Consider the following 16,819-nt stretch of genomic DNA (forward strand, 5'->3'; position numbering starts at 1 on the left):
AGGCATACTAAAAAGGTTGAATGCGCAGTATTGCACAAAGGAAATGTTGATATTGCACAGTTTAAGAAAACATTAATATTGCACTTGAGTGAATGTAAAGTCTGACAGCAGCAGGGAGGAAGGACCCGGGTCTCTCTCCTTCACACTGAAGGAGCTGCTCAGTCCTGTCAGAGTGTCCTGCATTGGTTGGACATGTTCTCCATCGGGGTGATAGCTGCCATCCTCCTCCTTTCCCCACTGTTAGCTCATGTGCAAACAATTATCCAAGTTACTGAAACAGATGTGTTGAATGCTTTTTATTTAATGTAGTATTTGATGGGTTATTTGTAGTCTACTTATATAAAGCATGCATTTACTCTGATTTTCATATAATTTCAAAACCACACACACACACCTACATAGATGAATGAGCATGTGTTGATTGTGTGGCAATAGATGAAGAGCAAACATGGAGAGAACAACTACCCACAATTCTAAGGAGTTGTCTCACATCCTTCTTCTCCCTTTACACTAGTGAGCACTTATGTTACACAAGTGGAAAGAATTTAATGTAACAATGTTTCACACATATAGCAAAATACATCCAATTGCATGAACACATTTCATAATATTGACATAGTCATAGCCTACAAATTAACATAAATTGAGCTATGGTTGAGGAACTTTGACTTTCCTACTAGACCTTAACAGGGAGAAAAGGCTGATACCCAGGTGCTTTGGATCTTTATTGACTCTCCTAGCCTTTTTCTCGCAACGCCTGGTGTAAATATCCTTTAGGCAGGGTAGGGCACCTCCTATTGAACCAACCTTTCTCTGCAGGGCCTTGCGGTCCTGTTCGATGCTGTTTCCGTGCCAGACAGTGATGATGCAGGAGTAGAAATTCCACAGTATTTGAGGGAATACCCGGAATTTCTCTCACCACTGACTCAGTAGGCAGCTCCCAGGTCAGGTCAGACTCCAAGGTCTGGACACCCTGTCCACTGAGGACCCGTTGATATTAATAGGGTGTATCCTTTCCTGCTTCTTGTTCAGTCTTTCAGACATTCACAAGTAGGTTGTTTTCCTCACCAGCGCCTGAAATGGCCCAATACTCACTGGTACTGGCACTTCATAACATAGACTGATATTTATAGCAAAACAGGATATACTGTATTTTATGATTTATTGGGAAAAACCAAGCAATTAAATGCAAAATCAGACAGTAGGCACCCCCATAACCCAAATGGAATGATCCTTTGATTCATGACCACATTTTCAGACACTGCAACGATTCGACTGTGAGATTGGCAGTGGAATCAGACTCCATAGAGCGAATAGATGACCACCCAGGGTCACCCCTACAAGGTATATGTGTAAATATAAATATATCCAAGACATGTGATTGATGATCATGTCATGCAACTGCTAAATTATGGTACTGGCACCTTTTTTGGTCCAAGGCATACCTAACACCAGCAGGTCTTCTTCCAGGTAGGCCTTTTCGTTGTCAGCTGTGTTGTCAGTAAGCTTGATGATGGTGTTGGAGTCTGGCTGTGTGTGTGTGTGTGTTTGTGTGTGTGTATGGACAAGGAGGACAGCAGAGGACTCAGAACAAAGCCCTGGGTTGCTCCAGTGTTAAGGATGAGGTTGGAAGAGGCGTGTCGGCCCACCATCACCACCTGGGGTCTGCCTGTCAGGAAGTCAAGGATCCACATGCCCAGTAAAGGGTTTATCCAGGTCCTTGAGCTGTGTGACGAGCTTGGAAGGAACTATGGTTTTAAACGCTGAACTGTAGTAAGCGAACAGCAATCTTACATGTGTAGCTTCCTTTCTCTTCTGGGTGAGATAGCGTGGTTTGGAGGAGGTGTGCCAAGGATGTGGTGTGTCTTCCGTTAATCGGTTGGAACGGTGGGCAGACTGTAACGGGTCCACTGTGCTGGGTAGTGAGGAGCAGATGTTATCCTTGACAGGCTGCTCTTGTTTTCTTGGGCACAGGAAGGATTGTGGACCTCTTGAAACACGTGGGTAAAACACACCCATAAAAGTGAGACCCAAGTTGTATTAAACCAGAATTACCCTTTCAGCATGCTCTAATTCTTTTAAACCCTGTCATGTTGGCTCAGTCATGCCTCACACATGGTTTGTCAGATAGCAAAGCCAAAAAAAGTGAAAGTTAAAACGAGACCTCCACCCCCCCTCTCCGACGTTCAACGTCTTCTCTGAAGATGTGCTGACTTGTGACGTAGAACCAGAGTTACTCGGTTTTAATAGTCACACAATCATCACTTTGTGTGGGTTCAAAGTAATAAATTTTCCACTTCTAGTGTTAATGTGTCAAGCTGATACTAAATTCCCCCCCCCCCCTCCATGTTGTTGTGTTTTTTAAAAACAACCAGCTAAATCAAAAAAGGATGAATCAGACTGAAGAGACAAAGAGTGTTGTTCTTTCACCACAGATATCCAGTGCATAATCCATTCATTAGCCTTGATGTGAACCACCGCTGACTACTTCAACCCCCATCAAGCACCATAACAACCCTAAGAATAATACTACGCCAATTCACTCACAGAGGCGGAGGCGGTGAAGGTTTCCGGTGAGTGTCGGGGGGGTGACGGTCTCTACAAGCGGGGAACCTGTCACTGTGTTTGTGAGGAGAGGCCATGAATCATGGAGCACAGCGGAGGGGCAGGCCCTACCCTGCTTTATGTTTACTATGCTCTGCTTTATGGTTGAGAAGAAACTGCATCACACTGGGGTTTTGATACGGGAGGGACGGGGGAGGAATTACAAACTATTAGACTACAGGTGGAAAGAGGGGACCAACACTGGCAAACACTGAACATTTCCACAAGAGTGGAATTTATTGATGCTCCTCCATCAAAACCCCTCCAGGTTCTCCATCATCTATAGGTGTGGGAGCAACCTGTCAGCTCTTTACTGCTCCTCTTATCTGGACAGCCTGGCCTGAGGAGTTCTCAAAAAGCCTTTAAGAGCAGGACCTTTGGGAGTGGGAAACAATAAGCCTTCTTAGGACGGTGAAAGTGACAGCATGGTCCTCTACCCCCTCCCAGCCATTAAAGCTCTTCCTGGATAAACAAGGGGAAGACCCTTTATGAAGATGGAGAGGGTCACAAAGAGAGGAGCCATTGAGCCACTGAGGGGCCCGTCTTTGTTTTTGTGTTCGGGGTCTTCTCAAAGGATACTCTGATAGGAGGGGGAGCTCTTATTTTTGTCTTTTAGTCCTCCTTAGTGCCAGTCTTCTCTCTGCGGTGCCAAAACAGAGATGTAAACTTAATTGACTGTATCATTTGCACAAAGAGAGGAGTTTTAACAACTTTTAGAGTGACCGAGAGTTGATTTGACTCACATTCACATGGATTCCTGTGTTGAAATGCAGAATTAAAAATACTCTTTAGTATTTGCTCCTTAATAGGTTCCCACATACAAACATTATTCACTCATGGGTGCAGAATATTGTCCAAATGTTTCTCAGTACTTTAAGAAACAAGATCGACTAAGGTACAATAGGTTATAATCCCTTAAATTCCATGAATGTTGAACCAGGAACAAGCTTAAGTCCTGGATTCTGTGAGTGTGTTTGCCTCTCTAGGTGCTACTGTTTGATGCTGTCAAAGGGCGCCATGTCTTCTGGTGATGGGCTGCCAGATCTATTGATGAGTTACCAGATTTGGGGCTACATGCGGTTGGAGCTGCGTTGTCTTTGCAGTGTGAATGAGGGGCACCTGTGACCTCTGGTCACACTCTGCTTGTGGCCTGCTGTGTGAGCACCACGCTCAGGACACACGCTGGGACTGTCAGATCTTCAACTGTCCACCAAATGGACAATGAGTGGACTGGCTCGGCAGGGCTGCTGCTGATAAGCTATTGTGCAAAACCTCAAAAATATACACATAGTGTATATGATCAAATTGCATCGGATTTACAGACAGCAGATTTCCTTGGATTGGGGTGTCACCTGAATCATGTATGCAGCTGCTGCCGTGGTCCTGCTTGACGTCCTGCACTGCTATTATTTCTAGTCATAGCCCCATAATCTTTATTATTATTGCCCCTCTTCATCATACCAACTGCCATTATGATAATGAATCATATTTCTGTAAATCTGTATCAGTGTGTCTTCTGTGTCCCAACCGCATATTATACATGCATTCTAAGAGTAGGGGTGTGTCCAAGGTTTCTGCCTTCTTAACCTTCACGTTGTCCTTGGGTCAAATTTGACCCGTTCTCAGTTTTTTTATCATAAAAAATGGGCCTTCGAAATAACATTAGTAATATCAAATAACTTAGGAAAAGACATCAAAAAAGAACCCACAATATTAAAAAAGTGATTAAAACCAACTTTTTCTTTTCATGGTTGATGGGCAGACAACACAAGGGTTAAAGTTTTTTTGAACCAAATGCTTCATCTTGGGGCATCATTTTTGGGTCTCTGTAAATACACAGACCTACTTTATCTGGAAAGTGTCCTGAGATAACTTCTGTTAGGATTTGACACTGTAAATAAAATTCAATTGAATTTCAGAGTATTGGTTAATGGTCTTCTGGAGGTACATAATGCAGGGACAACACCTCAAAACGTAATACCAGTATCTTATTTAGTCTGGTCTTCATTTAGCCCTGTCTCGAGCATCCCGATCACATCCTATCTATTTCAGTATGATTTCCCTTCTGGCAGGAGCCTGCCTCACCCTCCACGCTGCGCTAACAGCTCGCCACATGGGCTCAACACACCCTGTTAGGTTCCTTAGCTCATTTGAGAGGTATTTACGGTCACTGCTAAGGAGATAAGCATGTGTGTCCAAGGCACACCGGATGAGGTTCTGTGTTTAAACGGTTGCTGTACAAGGGATTTTAATGAAAAAGACTTTCCACAGGTCTGAGATTAAGTCAAAATGTAACCTATATACAGCATTTCTTTAAGGGCAGCACAGGCTAAATGAATGGACATCCCCATGACAACCTGATGGGGGGTTTGAGGGAAGAGACATGACAAAGACGCCATTGCAGCAAATGTTGTAGTAAACCTAGAAACATTTTATTAATCTCAAAGAAATACAGTGCTTTTCAAGAGCCTTGTTAAGGATTTTCTTGACCTCCTGAGGCAAATGTGTTGTATCAAAAACAGAGAAGATCACAGCAAGCAATAAGGTCAGGAATATCTCTTAATGTCCATATAAAAAAATACAAATGTGTGTAAACATCCCTCTCAAGTAGGTTTTGAAAACATTTACAAAATGTACAAAAATATGTTTTTAATGTTCAGCTGAGGTGATTTCCTACCACGGTCTCCACACCGAGTCTGAGGTGCCAGGAGGTGCAACAGGTGACACGTGATGGCTGTTTTGTGCACCCAGAGGCATAACAGCTGCACTGGGAACAAGAAAAGCAAACTGTCCATCCGGTGTTGGCACAACCTGGAAGCCACCGTACAGCTTCAGAGCTTCTGAGGAGGCGTGCATCGCTGAGCCACTTTTGCAAGGCATCTGTGCAGCGGAGGCGGCTGGAATCTGTGTCTGCCCGAGTCTCAGCGCACCTGGGTGAGGTGTGTAGAAGTTCACAGCGTTGATTTGGCTCACGCAGGCTGCCAGGTGGCCGAGGAGACGAGTCCTCACCTCTGTGTTCACTCCTTCACATGTGGACAAGAAACGAGTGACCTCCCCCACACACTCGCTGAACCCGGCTCTGTATTTACCCAGGACGGAAGGGTCCGTGTTCACAGCAGCTGGAGACGAAAATACAAACACATGGATTAATATCAGTGTACAGGATATCGTACAAGTTACAATTCCAGTAAAATGTAATTCCATCATAAACAGACAGACAGAGAGACAGACAGACAGACAGACAGACAGACAGACAGATAGATAGATAGATAGATAGATAGATAGATAGATAGATAGATAGATAGAAAGATAGAAAGTGCTGGGCTATACCGTAAAGTCAATTTCAGGAAATTAAGAGTTTACAAATAAAAATAAATAATTGACAAATTGTCTAGCTCAAATAATGAACAAAACAGATTTTGTCCATTCAGTTAAGGCCTTGTGAAATCAAGACCTAGGGGCAAGCACACCAGCTGTGGGTGGCCAATAAATCTTGGAGACCGTGGGAACATGTTTACCATCTAAAGTTAGACACCCAGAAGCACATCAACACGGCCATGGCCAGCATTTGTGGTTACATACCGGTCATCTGAAGTCGCTGCAGGTTCCTGAGGTGCTTCACGGTCATCTCAAGGATGTCTGCCTTCTCCAGTTTGGAGTGTCTGGAGCTCTACACGGACACAAGTGAAGATTTAGTGCTGAATTTGCTCATTTGGGTTCCTAATTTCAATCTGTCTTGGAAGTGAAAGTCAAGATTTAGTGTTCAGCTGCTTACATCTTTCTTGAGTGCGTCCAGAATGAGGGTCTTCAGCTGGCCCAGACTCTCATTGATGCGCGCACGTCTCCGCTTTTCCATGATTGGTTTGGAGGACTTGACATACAAAGAAAATACAGTTCAGATGAAGAACTTTCAAAATAAAATTACAAATGGCCATTAAGAATAACCCCAAGACACTCGTCTTTTCAAAAATGTAAAATCCCTATAGGGATATATCCCTAATAGGCTTAGCCTAGCTTACATCTAATATATTCTTAATATAGGCTAATCACATTAGGCCTACTGTAAAAACAACTTCAACGCGTTTCGGCGTCTAGCCTTAAATGGGAAGTTCCTAAAACCAGATGTCAAACAGACGAGTATTTGCCAAACAACCAGTTGTGATAGCTACCTTTCTGTTCTCTGTCAGACTCCGGGGTTTTTCGGGTGTGGAGTCCGCTCGTGTCGGTGTGGGAGCCACGGCGGATGGAGACGTCCTCTCTACAGTACCAGCCGGCATCTTCAGGATAGCAGTTTAAAACTGTCCAAACAAATATAAACAACAAGCGAATGATGAGCAGCCCGCGGGAGTGTGTCCCGTGCAGTGCAGCGAGTCCCGCCTTCTCCTGGCACACCACACAGCACTTTACTGATGACAAATGTCACAAGTGTCTCCTGTCTCCTCGCCAAGCTGACACACAGTCCGCTCCTGTTTCCAGAGCCTCGGGGTCTATTTATAGAACCGGAGACTGCACGCGAGCGGCTCGTGTGCGGGTTCCCCGGGTTTCATCAGTACGTCCAATGGGCACGCGGGACACGGTGCCGGGGAGGCGACGGGCTCGTGCGACAAGGCGTTCCTATTGGCTACCTGTCAGGAAGCTGTTCCTCCAGTAACTCTCAGAGGAGATAACCTGCTTTATTAAAGAGTGTTGCTGTTGGAGATATTGTAGGAAGGTGCTATACGGTTCGTTCATTAAGATGAATTAATCACAGAGTAGCCTAGGCTATGCAATTAACAACCCTACTTTATCAAGTTGTTGGCTGTTGTATCCCGGATGGGCATTGGTCATGATTTCATTGAGATCATTATTATTTACTTATTAACACAAAAAGTAAGCAGTTGATTCATCTTGTGCTCATTGGGCATTGTACCTCTATGCAATAAACTGACAATAAAGTACATAAAAACAATGTTTTTTTCTTCTCAGAAAAACACATGGTTTTCATTGGGGTTTCATCCAAAATGGCCCACGTAGATAGATAGATAGATAGATAGATAGATAGATAGATAGATAGATGGGCTTTTATATCATCAACTGGAAAATAACAGCAGCAGGTTATGTTCCACATGTATTTCATTTTACGTTTACTCTGTTGGCAGCAGTTGACTCAAGGACGTTTTGATCACGATAGCTGATAGTCCAAAAAAGCCCAAATAACGTTAATGGATGTGAATAAACAATCTGCTCTGCCTCTGCAACAGGACATCTTGATTCACTTTGTTTATGTGTTGAATGAAATAGTTTAAACGATTTCTAGATATATTACTTAACTTACGTGTCCCCAACAGGTTCTTTACATCTGAGTGCCTCTCTTTTTCACACATTAATTTAGGCTAAGTCCACTTAAAGGGAATAATTCAGAGGGACATAAATATTAAAGATGGAGTTAAATACATATACAAAAGCATATAGTTGGCAAACAGCAGGTCTTCATAACACACACACACACACACTCATGCACACACACACTCACACTCTCATACACGCACACAAACTCAAATACTCAGACAAACACACACGCATGCACACACAAACACAAACACACACACACACACACACTCACAACCACACTCAAGCATCCACGCGCACACACACACACACGCACACAAACACAAAAACTCACACACATTCTCACACACACACACACACACACAAACACACATTCACACACACACACACACACACATACTCACACTCACACTCTCTCTCTCTCTCTCTCGCTCTCTCTTTCTCTGTCTCTCTCACACACATACACACACACACACACTTTTTCAAGGGTTGTTGAGTGCTTCAGACTTTGAGGTGAAGACATAGTCCAGGCCTAATGTCCAGTGAAGAAGAAAATCAGGGACACATTGAGCTGTCCCGACGCTGCCATGACCTCTGAGACGTCCTGTCTGTCTGCACAGGTTGGGGCAGGAAACAGAGCTGGAGACTTCAGACCATCTGAAGACCCACAATGATTCAACTGATGTTTCAATATACGAGAAGTTTTTATCTTCAAAGTGTTTTAGGTGACTGCAGTTATTTTGACTTGTATGCTAGTGAGATTGTTCTTTTGGTTTGACACCTGATTCATTGACGTTTTACAACGGCAGTTGAAGCGGTGCATTTAAAAAAAAAAATAACAAAAATGTCACAGCTTTAATTAAAACCTATAGACATATTTTGACAAAAAGATAAATCTACAATGCATAAAGTTCATGCCTGAGTAGTAATGTGTGTGTCTAACATAGAACTTATAATTATTGTTTTTTGATTTTTGTTTTTATTATGCTTTAATAGCTCTTTTCTTGTAGTTACTGTATACAAAACAGCAGATTCACCAGACGTTCACAGTATCAGCTGCTTTTTTATTGTAGTGCATGGAAAGGGTAAAGTCTACTAAATCTTTCACACATATTGTACATAACACTGAGCAAAAATATTTCATTAATTTCCACAGATGCCTCTTTTTCTAGACTAAATCACAACGGAACCCCTTTTAAATGCTGATAAAAAGGGTTCTGTGGTTGTTACATGCAATCCTTTTTAATTTTTGGATGATGGATTGGTACAGATAGAAGGAACAAGAACTTAAAATGAGGAGGCTTTCTGTTCATTTGCAAGATCCAAGAATGTTTTCAGACAATTACTGAGCATGTTGTTTCTGTCCTCCATTTTAGATATCAGGGGTAATTGTACATGTCTTTTCCTTTTTTTTATCTACATGAATAGATACATGAATGGACAGACATCTCTGTCTGGCCCAGGTTCCATCATGGGATGCCTCTATCCTCCCTGATAGACCCCGAACGCTCTCTGTAAAGCTCCTAAATCCTCAGAGGTGAAATGACCCTCAAAGCCAGGTCAGCGGTTGCATCCACGGCTTCCTCTCTGTGTGAGCGAGACAACGTCAAGCACCACTGGCTTCTTGACCCGAGTCAATATCACCTTTAGTCAAGGGAAATCAAGTCAAGCTGAAATAGGTTTGATAAGTAAACTCGTTATAAGATTAGTCAATGTTGAACACAATTGACTATCAGTGTAGATATTTCCACTGGTGAGAGTATTAGATCCTAATACATTGAAAAAAGTATGCAAGTTAAAAGTATCATCAACAAAAAGTATTAGAAGAAAAAGTACAGGGGGGGATGATGCTCTCATGATCTGAACACAAAGAAAGCGTTGTACTTTTGCCCCAAAAATTTTTTACCAAGTAAAGGTTTTCTTAGCAAAAGATTGGGTGAGGAAGTGGTGCTGTTTGTATCTAAGGCCAGTCGTGCTCCTGGGATCCCATGAAGTGCTGAGTTAATCTTCTAACTGGATGTTTCAACTCGATGCTCCCGGCAGACGAGAGGGTTTCCGGAGAAGAGGCCACGCAACAATAAATCTCATCCTATCAGTCCTGTTTTCAGTGGGTCGGCTGCGTCGCCACAAACAAGCCTTCATTGTGCGGTTGACGGCGATGTGGACATGGGGTTTATAGCACAGCTGTGATCTGTATCAGACCTGAAGGGAAACTCCAGAGAGCCAAGGAAGGGTTGGAAAGCTGTCAAGGTCCAGCATGTGACTGATAGCCACAAGCTGATTGACTCAAGGGCAGGAAGGTCACACCTTACTTAGCTTAAACTTCCACCCAAACAAGAAAGATGTAGTCATGTGTATTCTCAGATAGCCAGGTCCTTTTATTAATCTCTTCTAATAACTCTTGTATTTTATCACTATGAGGCACCAGGATCATCTGTAGATAAAGACAACAGCTTTCACCTTATTTGGGGCGTTGGTGGCCTAAATAGTCCCTCATTACCACTACTGAGGTGCCCCTGAGCAAGGCCCTTGACCTCCAACCGCTCCAGCGTAGCTGCTCCGTGGCCAGCAGGTCAGACTGTGGTGGCACTGAGCAGCTTCCAGGTCTGAATGTGTGTAACTGTGTGAATGTAATCAAGGTGTTCCTGCAAAAGAGACGCTGCCTCTCAGCAAACCTCCCCTGAGCAAATTAAGATTAAATAAAAATAAAAGAAACATTGTTAAACAATTTCATTGTGGATCACATGAGCCTGGGACCACTCTTGTATAAAGTACTAATACGTGAGTAAAAGTTGAAAAATCTTACTAGAAAATGACTTAGTAGAAGTTCAGAATCAGAAAAGGTTTTAGAAGTACACTTATGTGGAATTTGCCTTGGTGAAAGGTGCATACATGAACAAACAAGCAAACATATCATACAGTAATGGGAATCACCTTTGCGAAGTTATTTGAGTAAAGTATCTGATTATTGCTGTACTTAAGTATCAAAAGTAATTTTCTGGTATTAAATGATCGTAATCATTAGAAGTAAATGTGAAAAACAGTATCTCTGATTATGAACTTCCTTCTTATAAAGCATGATATTCAGGGTTTCCACACCTTCTTAGAAATCAGTTTAAAAAGTGGCACAATGTCTACAAGTGAAAGGACCGAACACCGCATGTTTTGACAGAGCTGACATTAACAAAGAGATAAGGCAAACAATCAGAACTGTCTTTTTTTTTTTTGAAGTGAAAAATCTTGTACTCCAACGTACAAAAACATTTCTTGCAAATACGGCAACAGGTGTGTAATGTGATCTTCATCCCTGTTCACCGAGTTCATCGCTGTCATGGTCATTGTCTTCGCATTTTATTTTGTAGATGCTCAGGGGACTTGTATCAGAGGAAAAGTAGTATTGTCATTTAGGCAAGTGACAAAACAAAATAAAGTACAGATGACAAAGTATTTGTACTTTGCTCCATGACCACACTGTCTGGGAGTTACGGCGGCTCCGTCCTGGCGATATCATTGACAGATTGCATGGTATGATTAACAAAAGATTACAAGAAAAGGGAATCAGTTTTGACAAAGAAAGCTCTAAGCAGTGGCAGAGTCTCCACACAGTTGCCACACTCCTCTCCATCTTCACCTGGTCTGAACGTTGTGCCCCCTTCGTTCTCCCCCCAGCCCCCGTGCACCGCCATGCGGGCAGTGAAATGGCCATCCTCATCATCAAATACTGCCAAGCTTGGTCTTTCAACTGCTGGCATGAAAACATCTCAGGCCACAACGGGAGGGCACAGACAGAGGGGATCACTTAAACATCTCACCCAGCCCTCCGCTCGCTCTCCATCTCCCTTTGAATCCCCCCTTACAGAGGGAAGGAGGGGGGCCTCCCTCCCATAGCAACTCCCAGCCCCCGGCTCAGCATGCCCGCCTTTTGTCCCCCTCCCCAACAGCAGTTTCTGCTCCAGAAGCCTTAGACAAGGCCTCCATTAATTGTGGCCTGTGTGGAATACACGTGGGACAATGGGCCCAACAGAGTGTCCGGCCCCCAGACAAGGCTGGAAACAAGTGGTACAGGAATCCGGCAGAATAGACTCGTCCTGGCTGATGTCACTGAATACATTTACCTACCTCAGAGCACATTCACTCTGCGCTTTGTTTTATTTGGACAAAAAAAGAAGGGGAAGGGGATGGGGGGGTAGTGGTTTGAATGGAGAAGAGAAGCTAGAAGGGCGCTAAAGGATGGGAAATAACTGGTTGTCATGGTGACATGCTGAATCAAAAATATGGTCGAGTTTAGCGGAGGCAGAGATGTAAAAAGGGTAGAGGGCGTTAGATTAAACCCTGCGTGAGATAAGAGAAGGCTGAAAACAGAGGTTTAGTTTTTTTAGCGTATTCAGCCCTGTTTATACGGCAATAAAGAGCGCATAAAGGAGCGGAAGATTAGGAGACTCATCTAGGCTCATGTTTGTCAACAACAACCTGAGTAGTTTCAAGTCAGCTTATTCCAAGTCAGTACACCAGCAGAGAGGATGCTTAGCTATGGCAAGGGAAGCTGCGGAGGAATAGGGCACCATAGCAACTGGTATTTCAGCATAACAACCTGCCATCTGTCACCTAACGTGGTGGGTTCTTTCTTTAAAAAAAAGCCAGCATTTAGATCTTCAACTTAGAGGCAAGGGCAATGAGACTGAAGTCTAATTGAACTCTGGGTCTCCCCCTTTGAAAAGGGAACCCAGTCATCGCCTTATCCCTCATCAAATTGAAAAACGCTTTTGGAGATTCTAAGAGAGGCCTCACATTTAATTTTTAAAACCCAGACATGAAAGTGTCCCCAAACTACATTCAGCAGTGGGAAGTCTTTAAAGGACTAGTTAGCATGTAGATTATATGCATTTCAGTGCATTGTCAAAGCATCTAAGTGTATTTACATGTTAATATGTTTCGGGGATACTATCGTGTTGGGGGGGGGGGGGAGGTTGGTTAACTGTGTATTTTCTCTCGGTGGACCATGGGAATGTGATTTCTTTGTGCCATCAAGGTTCAAAGACATTCCTGTAAGGCCATGGATATTATGAGCATTGATTCCCTGCAGCAAAACAACCTACAAACCTGTTGGTCCTGGCAACAAAATGAGCCTCTTGTCCAGATATACTGTACTGTAAAGTAGGCCTAAAGTTACGTTCAACGTTAAGGTTGTTTTTCACTTGCCCAATGTCTATTTTTACTGGCCCTTATACAAGTTGTTATATTGTTAGAGGTTATCAAATACTAAGATTTAAGTACACTGTTATATTTGACCTAACTTGCCTCAGCGTTGAGTTTCCGTAAAAGGAGGCGAAGGGTTTGTCCCTTTTAGCGGCCATGCAAGAGATGCTGCTTTGCTTTTTATTACGGCACACCAGTTTCTTTACTGAAGATAGACGTCCTTTTGAAAAATGATCCACTTTGCCCTGGGCTCAAACTCAGGGCAAACTTCACAAAATATTGTAGAGGGATAGAGGACAATATCGTAATTTACGATACGATAAGGATTGGGAAAAAATGATTGCAACTTTTTTTATTGGTTGTTGTGTTTACTTGCCCCGGGCCATTGGCAACCCTTGTTGTTGAACCCTGAGTTACCTCAGCTAGTGCTTAAACTGGCTCTTTTCTTTTCTTAATGATGGACAAAAGATGGTAAAATTGGTTGTTTAATATCAGCATCATGCCAAAAAGCTTCAACAAGAGCCCTGCTGATGCACTTCCATGTGGTGCTTATCCTCATCCAAGATTAGTCCATATCCATGAGTGTGTTTGCATTTGGATTTATGAATGTGAAGATGGCCTATTCTTGCCACTGAAGATGACTCACAAGACCAGCATTTTGGCCACTTACGTGGTGAAAGCAGCCTGGGGGATGCCCTTTCAGCACTCGAGGACCTCTGGCTGAGTCCCCTTCACACGGGAGATCAGCCTCACTTGGGAAAAAAAGTCCCCGGTCTTTAGAGAGGGAGCTGTCCTGAGGGATGGCGCACTCCTTGTCCCAGGGCCTCCCTTCTTCACCTGCTGGCTTAGTGCTCATCACTTATGCACATAATCCCTGGTTAGTGCATGTGATCCACCAGCCCGAGCCCAGGCCCCTGGCCCCCGAGCCTCCCCTGCTCACATGCTTGGTGGGTGGCTCCTGGGTGGCCATGGCAACTCTCATCTTCTCATGACAGTTAGGCTTCAGTCATGGCTCTAAGTCCCTCTTCGGCTTCTGTGTGTCTTTTTCTGTCCGCTGCTTTCTGTCTCCTAAAGCCCTCCTCTGTTTGGGTATTGCTCTATCTATGGCTGTCTGTGTCTCTTTTCTCCCCGTCGCTGTTCCCATGCTTTGGCCCAGCTGAGCCTGAGAAACTGGCTATAACTCAGCAACAGTGTGGCACCTTCATGGGCCACAAAAGAGCATTAATGCTATTCTGGGATACATTTAAACTACAGATTGTGGACCAAATAAAGGTCTGACCTCATTTTTATTGTGAGTCTGAACTGTAAACTGAGATTGTAAGATACACTTGTGCACTTCTTTTCAGTGTGGTCACTCCAGGCCTCTGAGTGCAGATCATCTTACCCCGATGCAACCCTGCAGCCTCAACCATTAGTCTGATTAAAGTGCTGAATATCGCACGGGCCCTCGAGGGAGAGCAAGAGAGGCAACCCCGGCAATGTTGTGTGGCCCCACACTAACAAGTGTCACAGTGATCCGGGCCGGTCCTCCCCCTGTGTGAACGCCATGTGAGAGGCGGCCCCATCCATGCCCCTGCCACCTCCGCACAAGGCCCTCCATTGACTTCTAACCTGTTGAGGGACCATGGGAGACAAAGAGCCACGGGGCGGGGCCCGTCCCTCCAACAAGCCTGTGAACAAACGTTGACACGGCTGCAACTGTCCACCCCCTGAATCACTGAATTTATTGACCAACCACAGAGCCCATTCAGGCCTGGAAGGACTGATAAAGGAAGGGGGACAGGGATGCCATGAAGACCCGGGGAAGGAGCCATACTTAGGGGACAGGAGGGAGGAGAAGGGCTTTGTGACCGTCTGGTGGGTCACAGACCTTTTACAAGACGTGGGTGCCTTTGTGTCATCTGTAAAATGAGGCCAACCGTAAGTGAGCATCAGGTTGGCCTTGTGTCCCGACGATAAATCAAGACGAAGACCTTATGAGTGTCCAGCAACCTTCAGAGAAGCTGCAGCGGATTGACGTCTGCTTGCAGACTTTGTGAAGAATAACTGAAAGCATGTGTATCAATGCCCATCAAGAGGCACACAGGTTACCCTCCACTGTATTCTGGGCGGGTCTGATTACTCTGTGCGAGTAAAGAAACAATAAACAAAGACTGTGTGCATAGGCCCAAAGCTTGAAAGTACACAACTCACACAAAAAAACGTATGGGTTAAGGAGAAAGTAGTCCAAAATGTTTGAAATAGCACACGTCTGAGCGCAAGCTTGAGAAAATCTTTGTGAACAAGTAGCTGGCTGTGAGGAAGAAAGGCTGTGTGTTTTAGCTTCTTTATGTCTCTCCACCACTCTCCATCTGTTGCTCCACCGATACAAAAGGAATACAGCAAGAGAGTACACAAAAACCCATATTGCTTTGTGGAGAGGCAACACTATCCACCAAACTACATCGCAAACACGGATCGAAAAGGAAGACATCCCAGGCTCTGTACACATCAGTGTTTACTGAAAAGATGATCCGTGCAAGTCAGGGAGGCACACATGAATTCATGATGCCTCCTCATCCTCATCATGAATATTCCCAAAAAGGCTCTTCCCTGATCTGTGGGAGATTCTTTTCTTTTTGGTACAAGTGTAGACCCCCTTCCCTTATTCACAGTCCCCCCTAAATCCACCCATTCATTGCATGTAGGCCCTGATCTCCACATGAAATGATACCCCTCTTTCTCCTCCACTCTCGCGCTTTTAAGCGCCCATATGCCAGGCAGCGAGGAGGCTGGGAAAGCCCATAATTGATCAGTAAGTCTTGGCTGAAAAAGTGTGACCAAGGTCAGCCCCCCACGAAGCACGCAAGAGGCTTGATATACAGATTTATTGGGAAATGTAATAGGAGTTCTGCAGAGCAAACATGGGGGATGTGTTAGTGGACACTGGAACATTTTATTGAAATAAGTAAAAATTCTGGATTAAAAATCTTAAAAACATTTCCCCTTTTAAATGCTTTTTTTGTGATAATAAAGGAGAGGTTCAGGTGACTAATTATCATACCTTTTTCTACATTTATTTCCTTTTTTAGCCGTACCTAGAAAAATATTTATACAGCAACAGTTACATAAAATATTATAAAAAAATCACACATTAAAATTAACCGTTAGAACATGTTCACAGCAGCAAGTGTCATACTGATTTGTCTTGATTTATTTAATTGCTTTAATTAATTAAACCACTATCAGTCAAGTGCAGTACCTTAGTGATGTTAAACTGTGTTATTTTATCCCCTTGCAAACACTTAATCCAAAAAAAGAAAGTCATATTTTTCGGGTGAAAAAAGATTTTATAATGCAATCAAAGGACACAGAAATTGTTTTAATTCTTTAGTTAACATATTCTTTCTCTATCACACACACACACACACACACACACACACACACAACTTAATTAGTTTAAAAACAAAATAATATCAATAAGAACAGCTGGCATTTGATGTGACACAGGACGTTCTGCTTCTCTTCCACAGGAAGAATTTCAACTGAAGCAACTCTGAAACAGAAACGCAGCAGTGGAATGTTTTCTGTCCCTGAAATACAACGGTACCAGCTGGGTTTACAACATTTGTTTTCACACATGAAAGTGTCTCTTGAATCAATATGAGCTTATTCTGTTTCACAATGTGAGATTTGTTGTTTTTAACAATGT

At 43.5% G+C, this 16,819-nt stretch overlaps 1 protein-coding gene across 1 annotated transcript; it reads right to left on the reverse strand.

Moving 5' to 3' along the window:
* Positions 1-5,014: 5,014 nt before the first annotated feature.
* On the reverse strand, positions 5,015-7,186 carry LOC117953826 (transcription factor HES-1-like). Its single transcript, XM_034887186.1, has 4 exons — positions 6,774-7,186; positions 6,380-6,475; positions 6,187-6,274; positions 5,015-5,723 (listed from the first exon to the last, which is right to left on the reverse strand). Exons 1-4 carry the CDS (start codon positions 6,879-6,881, stop codon positions 5,278-5,280), a joined length of 738 nt encoding a protein of 245 aa, XP_034743077.1. The 5' UTR covers positions 6,882-7,186; the 3' UTR covers positions 5,015-5,277.
* Positions 7,187-16,819: the final 9,633 nt, after the last annotated feature.

Source organism: Etheostoma cragini, chromosome 12, assembly GCF_013103735.1.
Source record: "Etheostoma cragini isolate CJK2018 chromosome 12, CSU_Ecrag_1.0, whole genome shotgun sequence".
NCBI classification, from domain to species: Eukaryota; Metazoa; Chordata; class Actinopteri; order Perciformes; family Percidae; genus Etheostoma; species Etheostoma cragini.